Below are 15,472 nucleotides of genomic sequence, written 5' to 3' on the forward strand. Positions count from 1 at the left end.
AAACTATTTGTTTTTCTTGTATTGGGCGTGAAATAGCTACACAACAACCTGCCCCCCCCCCCTCCATCTTGGACTTGCCCAAGGAATTACCCTGTAGAGGTGAAAATCACGTGCCAGTAACAGAACGTAAACAAGATGGAGAGAGGAGCATCAATGCTGCTGGCGGTCCTGCTAATATCAGCTGTTAAATGCAGCATACTAGACAATGAGATTGAGCAATTTATTAAAGGTGCTACAACAGGAAAACACTGGGCTTTAATCGTAGCAGGATCTAGTGGTTGGTTTAACTACAGACACCAGGTAATCGAAGTTTGTGTACTAAGGCACAAGTTTATCTTTGTTATCGTACTGAGTATCAGTGGCGATTAATAGAGGTACCAGGATATTTTCCTTTTAGGCAAAATTTTGGAAAAACCAAATTATGTGACAAAGCAGAATTTCACTAATTGATATAGATACTGTATCTCAGTTTATTCACACCCTTATAAGTAACAAGAGATCAACATTTTAATTTAAGGATAATTTTAAGATATTTTTCTTAATAATAATTTAAGTTTTATTTCTTTTTCTAATTAGGCAGATGTTTGCCATGCTTATCATGTTCTCCACAGCCATGGAATTCCAGATGAGAGAATTGTTGTCATGATGTATGATGATATCGCTCAAAATAGAAGGTGATTGCAATTGCATTTTCCGCTTTTTTAATTGTTGGTATTGGATTACATGGTTTTTGTACATTTTTAGAGAGTATTTGTGATAATTTACTTTTTTTAATACTCTGGTATTTTAAAAATGTTTTTTGCATCTCTTTGGGATAATAAAAACACTGATGAAGGATGATGTAACTATTCATTGTGCATATAGAATTCTAAGTAAATGACCTCAGGATTTCTTTCTCCTCAGAATGTCTGATTGAAATATATTTTTTCTATTTTTTTTCTTTTTTCCAGAAATCCCACCCCAGGCAAAATTATCAACAGACCAAATGGTCCAGATGTGTACAAAGGGGTGCCCAAGGACTATGTAGGAAAGGTATAGAAACCATTGTTTTATTTTATTAATTTTAAAGATTATTTAGCAGTTTTGGCCAACATCACAGTTTTTACTTGAAATTTGTAGATCTATTGTCAAACATCTGATTAACAGTAGAAGACAATGGAAATCTATAATAATATGCATAATTGCAACCTTGGTAACCCTGAATAAATATAAAGTAGCATCTGCATGAGAAGTTGTGTCAATATACTCAACTTTTCCACATTGGGAAACAATGTGGACATAGATCATTGTATTTTAATTTGGTCATGCTTTGAGTCACATGATATTGACTGGATCTTGAAAAAATACCACCTGATGCAAAGTTAGGATCCTGACACTTAATGCAGGTACAAAAAAGAAAAAAAGAAGATAAAAAGATACGTGTTAAATAATAAACTACTGTGTGAAATTAGGTAGTGGTAGTACCAGTCTTGGGTAGCAATAAATTTTTATATTATTCAAGATAAAGAAAAGGGGTGGTTTGTATGCTCTTTGTTAATAGCTGTGTTGAGTGGTATTACTCAGCATGCTGTTACACAGTTTTATTATGTGCAAATAAAGGCACAGATTAAGCACCTGGCAATTCTGCTGGCAATTAGCTAATTAATGCAATTTCTTTCTGTCTTGGTTTTGTGTAATTTAACAGAAACACAAACCACAATGTTCTTATTCTATCTTTAGCATCAAACAACATTCATTTGTAGGATTTGTGGGAAAGGAAATAGTGAGCTCCCTAGCTGTTATGACCTTTCTTTGTAAAGGGGATAGATATGGAAAGATAATGTAGAAAATTATAGTTTTAAGGTTATGATTATAAAAAAGCAAAGTCAGCTTTTTGACTTGTTGGTTTTACTTCGGTGAGTTGTTGGGATAAGTCCGTTGTAAAGCGTGCATTAACTTCCTCTGTATTTATGGAAATAAGTCTGTTGAGGTTGTGACTTGGCATAAGATATACATTTGCCAAAGTTTTACCAGTAACAAGTGCAGCTAGGTAGTCGAGACCACCTGTCTTTTGATGCAGTTTCTGAGACAAATAATAAATTTATGATTAAAGTAAGCGTGACTGAAAGTATACGTTTATTTCAGACACCTGTAGTAATTCATTGGAGGTTAAGAGGTTTTGCCAAAATAAACCTCGTCTTATTAAAAGCCTGATAATTTCTTACTGGGCTTTTTCATAAATAATGCAGTTGGATTTTGTTGCTTCGGCAGTGGAGTTAAGACCCCACCCCCCTTTAAGATCCTGGATACAGCTGTATTGGTCACTTATTGCCCTATGTAGCCAGATAAATCCAGATTTATAACTAGTAGAACATTAAAATGCTATGTCCATATTTACTGACAGAGTCTGAGAGAGAGTTTGGTTAATATTTTACAGTTGGCACTAGTTTGACATGTAAATATACTGCAACCTGGTTAAATTTTAACCTAAGTGAATGAGATACAGTTGGTTTGCAGGAATGTACTTTTTTATCTTTCTTCATGATATATAGATTTTTCGCCTTTGAATGAACATTACCATTACAACCTTGTGATGTTAGTAACTTACGATAGCAAGTCAAAGTGGAACGAAACAAGATATCAAATTCTAATGTATAGCGAGGCAAATTGCCAAGTATTAAAAAGTATCGAAACCGAAAGCAATAGGTTTTTTTTTAGCAGAGCGCTTTTGACTAGCTTGGCTGTGTGCCCAGAAATGTTTTGTTCGAATTCATCATTATGATGTGTGTGATTGAGGTTAGACTGAGTACACTTTTCTTCTGTAGGAATTATCATGTACTGAAGTAATGCAGATACAATATCTTTCCATTTGAAGGTCTCCTGTGTCAGAGCATCATGTGCTTTAGCACACTTTAGCCAGGTCTCTGTCACCTGTGTGTTCAACAAGTACTTGGGATATTGACATGTGGAGTGAAATTGTGTTTGCATACAGTCTGGAGTGTCATTATGGTCAATATCTCAGGGGGGAGGGGGGGGGGGCACGTGTTGTGTGTGTGTTGATGGGGAGGGTTTCATAAGTACATATTACTCCTACCAATGGCAATTACAAGTGAACAAAAGCATTCATTTAATGCCCCTCCTAAATATAGTCATAACTTCAGAGTTTATTAAAGGGAGACATTGAAGATAAAGGTTTTATAATAACTTTATTCCCAGAAACCTTCCAACTTTTGAAAAAATGAAATTTTCAAAAATATTTCTCAATATCACAAATGGAGCAAATGGGGACCAATTAAATATTTAAAGTTGAATGCCTACTTTTTTATAATTTTGCTATTACACAACATGTCATTTGCAATTTTAACTTCATTGGTTTTTAATTGTTTTTACTGAATATATTTTCAGACAGTGACTCCAGAAAACTTCCTGAGTGTATTGCAAGGTAACAAGAAGGCTCTTGGCAATCTGGGCAGTGGGAAGGTGATTAACAGGTAGGTGCTTCAGAGAGAAACCTTGGTAAACTTGGTTAGTAAAAACATTTTGCATTTTACTTTTGATACATAACTAGGGTCATTAGAATGACTCTCCAACATACCATAAAGTTTTCACTATGGAGTTTATTGGAAAGAATTGTTTTCTCATTATAACAGTATCAGTGTGTTTAGAATATGTATTCATTTCAGTGGGCCCAATGACCACATATTTGTCAACTTTGTGGACCATGGTGGACCAGGGGTGCTGGCATTTCCTCGTGGGGAGGTATAATAATTGATCTGATATTGGAATTAATTGATTGAAATATGATGAAATCACTCTAAAGATTTCATGCAATTGAAAAAAATATCATTGTTTATTGTTAGTAGATAAGCAACCTGCATTTTTTTGCTCACACAGTCCATAATTTTATCTTTGTCACATTTAAATGCACCATTTTTTCTTTTAAACATGAATAAGATTTAAATTCAAGTTCTCTTCATTTTAGCTTCATGCCAAGGCTTTGAACAAAGCTTTGAAAGACATGTATGATAAAAAGAAATTTGCAAAGGTAAGATGATGTATTTTCCCAGAAAGATTGTTCATGAAATAAAAGGTACGCAAAAAGGTCCATAAGAGGTTTTTAAAAATTAATGCTTTCTAAAGGGTAATCACTTCAATAGGGTCAACAGATATAATACAAAAGGAACTTAATGCATCATCCTTTAGATTGGGTTAAGAAGAAAAAAGTATCTATAACATACATAGTATTTTTAAGATGGGATTTAGATGGAGGGATGGTCTTCAGATTACTCAAAAAATTGTTTATTGCATCATTTTCATATGTACATGTATTTATATAAAACCATACAATGATATAAAAGTATATAAAACCAAACAAAGCAGAAGTTTATCAACACTGTTTCTTTATTGTGTTGAATATTTAAAAATTGAAAAAAAAAAATTTTTTTCACAGATGGTGCTGTACATAGAAGCTTGTGAATCTGGCTCAATGGTGGCTAACCTCCTGCCGAAGAATATTAATGGTACAAAATTCATAAAATGCACCAAATTGCTTTCAATTGTTATAGTAATTAAAAAGAAATGGGACATGTACAACATGATTTACTTTGCGTGTGTGTGTGTGTGTTTGTGTGAATAGCATTTTTCACTGCAGTCTAAATATGTCAGGCTTATTGTAATTTTGGTTGTTTCAGTGTATGCAACTACTGCTTCCAACCCCAAGGAATCCTCCTATGCCTGTTTTTATGACAAGGAAAGAGAAACATACTTGGGGGATGTCTACAGTGTCAAATGGATGGAAGATTCTGATAAAGTAAGAATGTAAATTTGAGCTTTGTCAGACTGTATTTACTTTATATTTAATCAAAGTACTAAAAAAAAACATTTTTTTCTGTTAAGAACAATTATTTAGCAAACCAACACATAAACTTTAATTTTAAGAAATTGGTATCATCATAATTAATGCCTTCAAATTTGATTTTAGGAAAATCTCCAAAAAGAAACCCTTAAGAAGCAGTTTCGCATTGTGAAAGAAGAAACAAACACGAGTCATGTTATGGAATACGGAGATCTGGTAAGAGAGTTAATTTGGCTTTAGAACATTCAGAATGTCTTAAGCTGTTTTTTTTTTCAGCCTAATTAAATCTTTTTCCTCTTTTTCCATTTTGTTAGAAAATCTGGGATGGGGCTGGGTCTTCTTGTTTAGCTGTCAGAAAGTCTCGTCCCCGATGATGAATCAAGCTGGCTGTCATGGGCCACAAGTAATAAGATTTATTTTTCATAAAAACTTGAGTAGGGACATTTAGCTATGTTTAACAAACATTTTTAGTTCTGATCTGGTGGTCCAAAGTCACCTGGTCTACCTATAATATTAAGTATAGGCTCTATTGGCCTGAAGCAAATACGGTAATGCACTATCAAAAGGTATCTTTACACTTCATTGTTTTTTCCAGTCTATAGCGGAATCAACTGTGGCAGAGTTCCAGGGAGGCAAGGCAACGCCACCTAAGGAGTATCCCCCAGTCCCTGTAAGTGTGAACAAGATTTCTGCTTTTCAAAGACAAGATTAAGCAGTGTCTGTGCTTTTCTCAAAGCTGGCTTTTATTTAGATTTTTGTAAATGAAATGAAATGAAAGTTACACTGTTGTTCTTTTAAGCTGTTTTGAGGTCATAAAAATAATAACCCTGAAATGATAATAGTCTAAATATTTTAGCCTTGTAGTATAATTTTTTGCAATATCAGCAGAAGAAAATTATATTTTTTCGGCTTTTTTTGAACAAAATTAATTTGCAGCCCAATGACTTAAGGCTGATGTACCAACAAAAAAAACTGTACTTTACATCTGTTTTCCTTTTAGCTGGACGCCGTGCCTTCCCCTGATGTTCCCATGGCTATTCTGTACCACAGACTGGAGGCTGCCAAAACTGAGGAACAGAGAGAAGAAATTAGACAAGAGATGGAAAAAATACAACTAGTAGGTCTTCACAGAAATTTAACTGTCACTCATAAAAGTGAGAAGTATACTTGAAACAAAGTAGATTATTCAGAAAAAAAACAAAAAGTTGCTGTCTTAATGACTTTTGTATTGCATTTCTGTATATGTGTGTGTGTGTGTATGCGCGCGCGCTCATATCTTGTAGTAACAGATTCTATATTGCAAATATTTCAGAATAAGGATAAAGTCATGATTACTATGAAACACATAGCAGGTTATGCAACTAAAGATCATGTTCAGGCGGCCAGAGTCCTGCAGTCACAACTTCCTTTAATCAAACATGACTGCTATGAACCTGTGGCAAGACATTTCCTCAGTGAATGCTTCAAAGTCAGTGAGGTAAGTTACACTGGTTCTCAACTTGACTGTTTCAAATATATATGTGACTTGAAAATGACTTAAATCTTACATTTGTAATTTGAAAACTTATAAAGTGTGATATGTGAAGTGTTATTTGTTGATGCCAAATCTTCTTGATGACATTACAGAATGAATATGCCCTACGCCACCTTTACGTCCTAGTAAACCTTTGCCAGGAAAATGTACCACAAGAAACTATCATAAGTGCCATGGAGAAAGCATGCAAGAAGGTGGAGTTACCAGATCTTCATGGCAGCCTCTAGAGTATGAACAGTGATTCCATACCATCCAATTTCTGTCAACATCAGCTCTGGAGAAGTTAAACATGTCCATGATTTTAACTATTACTTTTATGTTAACTGGATCAATGAAAACTATGTGAAGTGCCATGTGCTATGCAACCAAAATATGGGAAGTGCATTTCAATATTTACCAGATCTTCATGCTTTTCATTTAATTGGATTTTTTGTCTCTATGTTAAATTTTGAGTATTTTATAATATGTGCATTTTTAATCAACTTCATATCTGTTTCACTTATGGCTATATTTTTATCCAGAGGACTGGTAGTTTTATGGCAAATCCCCAGATAGTATACCACAATTTTAAATCGCATTTATTGTTCAAACATTATTTCTCATTGCATTTTTAGACACAGAGCAGTTTAGTTAATTCCTTCGTTAACAGTTTTATTAGTGAACTGAATAAAAGCAACAATGTGACTCATTTTTAGTGATTTTACAATGGCCTTTAAGATGCGTACAGTGCACTGCAGTATATTGAGCACATGCATTTTATCAGGATCTGTTATTAGCAATCCAGTAGTTTTTAAGACATCAATTTGTACAGCTCTTTGCTCTGTAATCATTCCATTGTTCCAAGACCAGATCTGACCCCTCTTTGGTTTAACAAAAGTGTTCCATAAAGATTCGCTGTACATCTAAGTGATTGTTTTTTTGTGAAATAGGGGGGGGAGGGTATTTAATTTGGCTGTTTATTAGACACATTTATTTCCCACTAATCAATTTTAACATTATATTCCAGAGTTAGATCTGAAACAATTTGTTTAACACGAGTGTTCTGTAATAAAGTTCTGGATGTGTAAGAATTTTTTTAAATTTTATTTTGTAATCAAGTTTGATTCATTGTGTCATCATGTTTATATCAAGTGAAATAGTTTTTCATGTTAACAGGACTTTGTCATTCCTCATGTCATATCCGAGAATACTAAAACAGAAGTATACTGTGCATGACTAAATTCGATGGCTGTGATTAAAATTTAGGCAATTTTACTATTTATATATGGATGGTTACTAATTAGATGGAAATAAATAATTTATAATAAGTAATTTCATCTTTTCTGTTTCAATTGTGAATGCAGACATCCCATTTCAACTCCTGCAGCAAAGACAGATATTTTAGTTTCTTTTGTTTTTGCACTCCCTAAAAACTTAACTATGTATTAACAGCATGTATCTGCCATGTCCAGTTTCGGCAAACAAATACTACTACAAATGTGCCCGCCTTTCATAATTTGAGATTAAACACTGACAATAATTAGGGAAGCTCCTTTAAATCTCTAAAACTCTAGGCATTAAGTGTGAAAGTTTAGTGAAAGGAATAAGTCTCAAAGTAACTTCAAATTGAGTATTGTGACAGTAAAAGTAAATTAACAAACTCATTTTGCACATTTTAAAAACAAGATATAATTTTGTGGCAAACACTTTGCAGCCACCATTATAATATAGAAAAACATTACATATATGTAGACATGTTCACTTTCAGGTGAATTGATATCTGGTGCATATAAAGTTCTGGTAACACATTAATCATTTATGTACAAACCTGCACTCAACAAACCATCAATTTTACATTTTCTAACCTATGAAATATTTTTTGTCAGTTTGCCAATAACCAGCTGCTGTCATAAAATGTGTTGTTTCCCCTGCCATATTTAGAAAAGGTGTCTATTGTACCCTTGTTAAAATCAAACAAGCTGGCAAACAGCATTAAATAATAGGAAAGCTGCTTCAATCATGACAAACTCCAGTCACAATTACCCCAGTGACAGTAAATATTTACAACATTTTATACAATTCTAAGTCTTAGTTTGAAGATGACCCCCCCTTGCCCTATTATTGGCAGGTAACTGACAAATGCTCACAGACTTTAAAATAAATAGGTTACGATATATGATTACAATCTAAACTTCACAGTCTGTTTTATACTCCAAAGCCTGCTATACAGAAGTCTCTTGAATGGTCAAGATAACCAGCAGAAAAAGGTATCACCTATCACAATGTCAAACCATTTGACTATGTACACTACAGTCTATTCCTGATACTACACCAGAGGGCTGCTGGCAATATAAATACTAAAATTGTCAGAGGTTGTGAAACACACACACAAAAAAATAATAATAAAAATAAAAAACTAGACAACTGCGAGTTGCCAACCAACTGCTGATTGTGATGTGTGTTCCAATGACATCTAATTGTAAATAATGGGACCTATTTCTTGTGGTGAAATTACATCTGAAGACTTGTAGAAGAGACTGGAGGGAAAGTGTAGGTCGGCTGGTTTCTGAAATTAAAATTAAAAAATTATTTAGCACTTTTATCTGACAAACAAATCTGAAAAACAATTTGTTTACTTCAGCATTATGATCTAAAATGTATAAACATAAACCAACTGTTCATTGACAGACAAAGTTAACTGAACATCAATAATTTCAACTTGCAAAAGTGGGTTTTAAAACTCTACTTACTTTGCCTTCGCATGAGTTAATATATGTGACTTGAGATTGGTGCTCTGGGCAAATTTTTTATTACACCCATCAAATGGGCAAACATAGGGGCGGTCACCAGTGTGTATCCGCACATGCGTTCTGAGGTTAAAGTCCAAAGAAAATCTTTTCCCACATCCTTCAAAGGTACACTGAAAAGAAACAAAATATTGTATCTTACTATAAGGCTTCTCTATCCCGTCAGAGTAAATTAAATCATGCTGTAAATAATTCCCATAGTCTAACATAGAGCCATTGAGCTACTATCACAATGTGACATCCCTAAAAAGAAAAAAATTGACATTACCTGAAAAGGTTTCTCTCCTGTGTGGACCAGTTGGTGGCGTTTTAATTTTGAGCTCTCCACAAATGCTTTCCCACATTCTGCACACACGTGTACTCTTGGACCATGAGTATGTAAGTGTTTTCTCATAGCAGAGTTATCCCTGAACATTTTATTACAGCCCTGGAAATATATAAAAATACAAATTCCAAAACATTCTAAATCAACTAAAAGTTTAGAAACAAAACACATAAACATTGTTACCTGATGTTTACTTTGATACATCTCTAAATAGAAAGTCTACAATATTTCTTCAAAAATCTTTTTATCCATAAAAATAACTTAAAAGCAACTGATGCTCTAAAATTATGCTGTTCTGCATTGTGCTTTTAGCCATGTAACTCTTCTACTTGACACAACAAATTGGCATCATACGACATCTTTTGAAATTTATAGGATATTTCTTGGTTAGCAAACATCAACACATATGTACAAATGCTTTACTACTTTACACTACATGAAAAAAGTGATCAGCAAATATAAAGTCACTAACAGGCAACTTTGGACAAACTGAATCAAAAACTTTCTCTTACCTTGTGTGGGCATGGCACTGTCCTAGCAACATCATCACTCTGTTTCCTAGGCTTCATCCTGGAATGCACAGAGAGAGGTCTACAGTGATGATCAAGGCTGAAATGTGGTAATAGGTGCATGTGGTCAGTAAAAGCTCACAAGTCAAATGACCTGCAACAATGTCAATTATGCTGTGCCTGATAATTTTTTCTTTTCAAAATAAGTTTAAGACAACAACTAATGTGAAATATTTTCTCCATAATCCTTGATCATCACTGACAAGCATGTGGAGGTGTATTTGACTCTCTATAATAAACTACTTAAGACATTTCTACTTACTTTGCAAACTCTGCTAGTTGTTTGGGATCACTGAGGTCAACTCCTGGTATCCCGCCTGGTGGGATCTTTTTCCCAGTCATGTATTCTGTGTAGTCGGCATCGTGGTCACTGACACTTGTAGTCACTATCTCCTCTCCTTCCAGTCCGGTTTTATCGCCACCTGGTAAAACATTGCATGAAACTGCTATAACAAACGAGCTGTAAATATCAGTTCAACCTCTAGAGGTGCCAAGTGTGTGACATGTCGTTTTCTGGGCGGACAAGATGACTACCAAGATGGTATTTTTCCGTTTTAAAAGACGTCAATTCAGATGACATTTTTTCGAAATAAACTAAGAGAAATCTTACCTTGAATGCATTATTTCACAATACTTTAACAATAGATTTGAAAAATACATAAAAGTCTGAGTGATAAGTGTAAAGTTGGAGCTACGAGGCTCGCAAAAATGGCTGCCACCCGCCATGATGATTCTTTCCGCCATCTTCACTATGGCGGCGCCCATGGACACATGATGGCCGACGACAGAATCAAAACATTCACTGAAATTCATGTTAACAGCTACAATACGGGAACGGACCAAGATTTTGACCCGCCTCGATCCTAAACACAACCATGCCCCACCTAGCCAGCCCGTTCAATTACGTCACAACAAAGGCACCAGCTTGCGTTTTCGCTCTTTTGCGTTTTTCGTCCCTCGTTCACAAAAACGTCGAAAGACTTCAACTGTCAAAATGAGTTACACGTCTTATTCAACTTGAAACAATAAAACTTATCGTTTGTTGTCATTTTAACGTACCTGATGCCCACATGGTAACGGAAAATTCGCCTTCCAAAGTCTTGATTTGAACCTGCTTTTGTTCCCATTTCCTGGTGCTCGAAGTATGATCTAAACCAAGCTCGCTTCCAAGTGAAGTAACGACTTGAACACCTCCTCTATTTTTCCCACCCTTTTTCTTTCCTCCTCGACCTTTCTTAATTATTGGAGCTATTTCTTCTGTGGATATTTCAATTTCTGGCGCAGGCACTGGTATGCTGTCTACGTACACTAAATTTGGATCACCGACAACTTCTTCGCGTGTTTGGAGGACAATTTCCTCGTGTGATGCTTCTGGTAGAGGCTGTAGAGCAATCATAGGTTGTACCTCAATGGTCTCTTCGCTTGTTTCTACAGTTTCAATTGGCATTTCTACAGGAATCGACTCGATTTCGACCTCCTGTACTTGGAATTCCTCGACCCCATCAGTCGACGCCATCTTGGAAGCTGAGGATGGCGGGATTCTTTGCTGGGGGTAAAGCGTGCTGTCACGTGAGTTTCGAATGATTCTTTGCGATAAATTTCGTTAGGTCACGAGATTTCTAAGGTCATTTGGATCAGGCCATCGGCTGACGTGATTCACCGTGTGAAAAGGCGGTTGTCACGTAAATTCACTATACACAGTACAACCGCAAGTAAAGAAGATGGGTGCCCAGTGTACCAGGACAGATTTCGAATGGGTGTATACACAAGAACCCCATGCGACAAGGCGAAAAGAAATACTTGGTAAGAAGGTTTACAAGGGAGATTTAAATATATCTAACTGATTAAACTAGGGTCCTTAACGATATGCAAGAATTTAAACTTTGAAGTTGATATTGAGCCGAACTTCTCTTGATTATATAAATGTGCTACATGTACTCTTTGTTTTAGATATTATATAGGGATATTAATATAGTTTCATAACTTGAAAATGTGAAACCCGACTGTTAATGTTGTGTAAGGTGGGATGGGATCATTCTCTGGACGCGTAACTTGCATAAGGGCAATTTTATAATCACGAAGCTTTTGTCAAGATTAAAGATGATTCTGAAGAAGCATATAAAATTGTCTTTAAGCAAGCATCTAAGTAGCAAAATTCTAAAATCAATTCCAAAGCAGTGGTCAATGTAATAGAAGTCCTCCTATACACTTTTTTGTTAAAATATTTGCCATGTATATGGTTGATAAGTTACTGGTATTAGATGGAAATGGTTTAATTGGATGCACTTGCCCTATAAACTTTATAATTTAATGAATGTACCCAAGTCAGATCTAAATTACTTTCAATCTAACTTACTAGAGGTATGTTCTGTGAAATGCCTTCATCACATGATCTGAAATTGATTATTTTCTTTCTCCCTACTGAAGTGGGTGTGGCACACATGCTTAATCATATGTTAGGTTTAATATTTACAGTCAGGTAGCATTTATCTGCCTTTATTTTAGATTAAATTAAAATTTTTTCACTGTTACTTGTCATTTTACACTATTTTTTCTTATTTTCTTTCAGCAAAGTATCCTGAGGTAAAACAGCTGATGGGGATTGACCCCAAGCTAAAGTATATAGTTACAACAATGGTGTTAGCCCAAGTGGTAACAGCTTATTTCATGAGAGATGCATCATGGGGACTCATACTACTAGTGGGTTATTGCTGGGGTGGTGTAATAAACCACTCCATGACTTTAGCCATTCATGAGATATCACATAATCTTGCTTTTGGACACTCCAAGCCACTGTGGAATCGTTTTCTAGGAATGTTTGGAAATCTTCCCCTTGGGATTCCATACTCCATCTCTTTTAAGAAATATCATCTAGAGCACCACAGATACCAAGGAGATGATGAACTTGATGTTGATATCCCCACCAAACTTGAAGGCAGACTTTTCCATTCGACATTTACTAAGTTCATATGGGTGCTCCTACAGCCTTTCTTTTATGCACTGCGCCCATTGTTCTTGAGACCAAAGAAGATAGAAATGTTGGAAGTTATAAACTTCCTTATGCAGCTTGTATTTGATGTTCTTATCTACTATTTCTTTGGCTGGCGTTCACTGGCTTACTTGGTTTGTGGCACTTTTCTTGCCATGGGTCTTCACCCAGTTGCTGGGCATTTTATCTCTGAGCACTATATGTTTAAGAAGGGGTACGAGACCTACTCGTACTATGGCATCCTGAACTGCATCACTTTCAACGTGGGTTACCATAACGAGCATCATGACTTCCCTAATGTGCCTGGTTGTAATCTACCCAAGGTAAGATCTTTTTGTTAAAGATTTTCTTCAAATAGTATGCTCTTTCAGACAAATATAAAGATTTTATCAGCTTAGAAATCACTCATTGACATTTTTGTCTTCTGTACAAAATATATTTCTTCCAGTTACTGGTTGATTTTTATTAAAGTTTTCTTGATCTAGTTTGAACAATTATTATTTTGCAACTTAACGGCTGTTTGGAAGTCATTACATATTCACACCATGTGACATTAAACTAAAAAAAATAGTTTTTAATGATCTAAGTAAATGTTTTTCCCTAAACAACATTCCAGTCTCCAAGTCATTATTTTATGATTAATTTCTAAACAAATGGGAGGAAGGAGACAACTTTGCTATCAGAGCATGAGTAAAAGCAGGCGTGTCAGGTGTTGTGAGCTCAAACACGTATTCCCTGCATGATGATAAACATGCTTTACCTGTACTCTGCTCACTGCAGCGTGATTTGTTTGTTTGAGCCAGACAAATTAAATCTGCAGATCAGGCACTGAATGAATACTAGTGTGTGCATTTCTGCACTGCCAAGTGCAATTTTATAGTGATTTAATCTTGTTAGCATTCTCCTCAAGCCAGCAAAAGATTTTGAGACAAAAGTCACAGTAATTATCTCTAAATTTGAACAGAATAAATCAGTTTAGTTTAGTATTCCCAAAACAAAACTTTTCAATGTTCCTTATAACGCAAATCTGAATTTTTTGTGTTCCGAAATATCGATTTATCCTAAAAGAAGAATAGATATATTTAAAAGTTAAGAGTAATAACCCCATGCAGCCTTCAGCTTTAACAAGCTGTTGACAAAATTTTGGAAAAAAAACTTTCTTCATTATTCACACCAGAAAAAAATGTTTAAAACATTCTCTCTCTCTCTCTCTCTCTTAAATAAGTGATAAGGAGGAGACATGTTCTGTGTAATGTGTAGGATAACCATGTTGATATCTGACATTGTTCTCTCATTTCAGGTCAAAGAGATAGCACCAGAGTACTACAACAATCTACCCTGTCACCACTCCTGGTCTAAAGTCATATGGGACTTCATCACTGACCCTGACATTGGTCCATACGCCCGTGTCAAGAGACCGGCTCAGTTCTCCCAGGGGACACAGACAAAGAGCGGTTAAAATCACTTGACTAACACTGTGCTATTATAGTGAAAATTGAAATTTCCAATGAAGCCACCCTCAAAATGGAAATAGAGGACTGTTCATTAACACCCGGGACAGTAAAAATCAGAAATAAGAAGCTCAAAACAAGGTTGATAGAGACTGTTAAAAAGAAAAAATTGCTTAAATTCTTAGAAAAATGTTTTACTGTATAAAAGTCTAACGTGCTTTGTGTCTTCTATCATTGTGTTAAGAAACATTCAGTTTTATACATCTTTAAGAGAACTTCATCTCTTTGGTGATGGTTTCAAGATATTTTGGCTTCTTGATTCAGTATTATTAAACTAATGAGAGCTTAGATTTTTTTTGAGACTGCTTTTTATACCTTTATTATAAGCCGTGATTAACTTTTGTATTTCATTTTTATGGTGCATAGATGTTTTGTGTTGCAAAGAAGTCTTGTACTTTACTTAAATGATAAAAAATAGATAATAAATAAAAAATGTGTCCATTAAATGTTTGAAAATTATTTAATCTCTATTTGTTCCCCTTTTCTTATGGAAATTATAACTGAATTTTTACTGTTCAGTAATGATAGGAGTAAAGAGTGAAACACCTTTATCTTTAATTCATGTTCCCAAACTTAAATCAGCATGATTTGAAAAATCTAACCTAAAGAAGTCCCATTTTTGGTTGTCAGATGTGCCAAATAAGTGTATATGTCTCCAATCATTTGGTCACTTGTAAAATGTAATCCAGAAATACTCGATATTTTTTTTCATACAGTGCAAAATGTGTTGCTTTGCCTCCATGTACAAATTTTAACTAAAAAAATAATAAAACTAATTTGCTACTTTCAACCTCTCTTTTTGTGTTTTATCTAGTATGAATACATTTAAATGACTGTATGTAGTTGTAAGTGTATGAATCTGATTGCAGGGATGGGTCAAGAAATGATTCACAAATCTGGGGAATTAAATTTTTTTTCTGAAGG

At 34.8% G+C, this 15,472-nt stretch overlaps 3 protein-coding genes across 4 annotated transcripts; 2 read left to right on the top strand and 1 right to left on the bottom strand.

The window, feature by feature from the left end:
* The first annotated feature begins 100 nt into the window (after positions 1 to 100).
* Positions 101 to 7,679, top strand: LOC106161828 (legumain). The gene is made up of 13 exons (XM_087005952.1): positions 101 to 300; positions 577 to 674; positions 951 to 1,032; positions 3,385 to 3,470; positions 3,663 to 3,738; positions 3,962 to 4,024; positions 4,430 to 4,499; positions 4,671 to 4,789; positions 4,961 to 5,050; positions 5,430 to 5,504; positions 5,835 to 5,951; positions 6,147 to 6,311; positions 6,461 to 7,679. Exons 1-13 carry the CDS (start codon positions 136 to 138, stop codon positions 6,593 to 6,595), a joined length of 1,341 nt encoding a protein of 446 aa, XP_086862078.1. The 5' UTR covers positions 101 to 135; the 3' UTR covers positions 6,596 to 7,679.
* A 332-nt stretch (positions 7,680 to 8,011) lies between these two features.
* LOC106161829 (transcription factor YY2) lies at positions 8,012 to 11,600 on the bottom strand. Of its 2 annotated transcripts, none has more exons than XM_013538861.2 (6): positions 11,108 to 11,600; positions 10,311 to 10,470; positions 9,992 to 10,049; positions 9,423 to 9,581; positions 9,098 to 9,267; positions 8,012 to 8,913 (listed from the first exon to the last, which is right to left on the bottom strand). In XM_013538861.2, exons 1-6 carry the CDS (start codon positions 11,562 to 11,564, stop codon positions 8,859 to 8,861), a joined length of 1,059 nt encoding a protein of 352 aa, XP_013394315.1. In that variant the 5' UTR covers positions 11,565 to 11,600; the 3' UTR covers positions 8,012 to 8,858. The 2 variants fall into 2 exon arrangements, with proteins under 2 accessions (XP_013394315.1, XP_013394314.1); XM_013538860.2 differs by having other exon boundaries at positions 9,992 to 10,088.
* A 55-nt stretch (positions 11,601 to 11,655) lies between these two features.
* Positions 11,656 to 15,338, top strand: LOC106161831 (sphingolipid delta(4)-desaturase DES1). The gene is made up of 3 exons (XM_013538863.3): positions 11,656 to 11,851; positions 12,618 to 13,360; positions 14,338 to 15,338. The coding sequence occupies exons 1-3, from the start codon at positions 11,770 to 11,772 to the stop codon at positions 14,494 to 14,496; spliced, it is 984 nt and encodes a 327-aa protein (XP_013394317.2). The 5' UTR covers positions 11,656 to 11,769; the 3' UTR covers positions 14,497 to 15,338.
* Positions 15,339 to 15,472: the final 134 nt, after the last annotated feature.

The sequence above is a fragment of the Lingula anatina genome, chromosome 2 (assembly GCF_051362555.1).
Source record: "Lingula anatina isolate TDL-2025a chromosome 2, LinAna3.0, whole genome shotgun sequence".
Classification (NCBI taxonomy): domain Eukaryota; kingdom Metazoa; phylum Brachiopoda; class Lingulata; order Lingulida; family Lingulidae; genus Lingula; species Lingula anatina.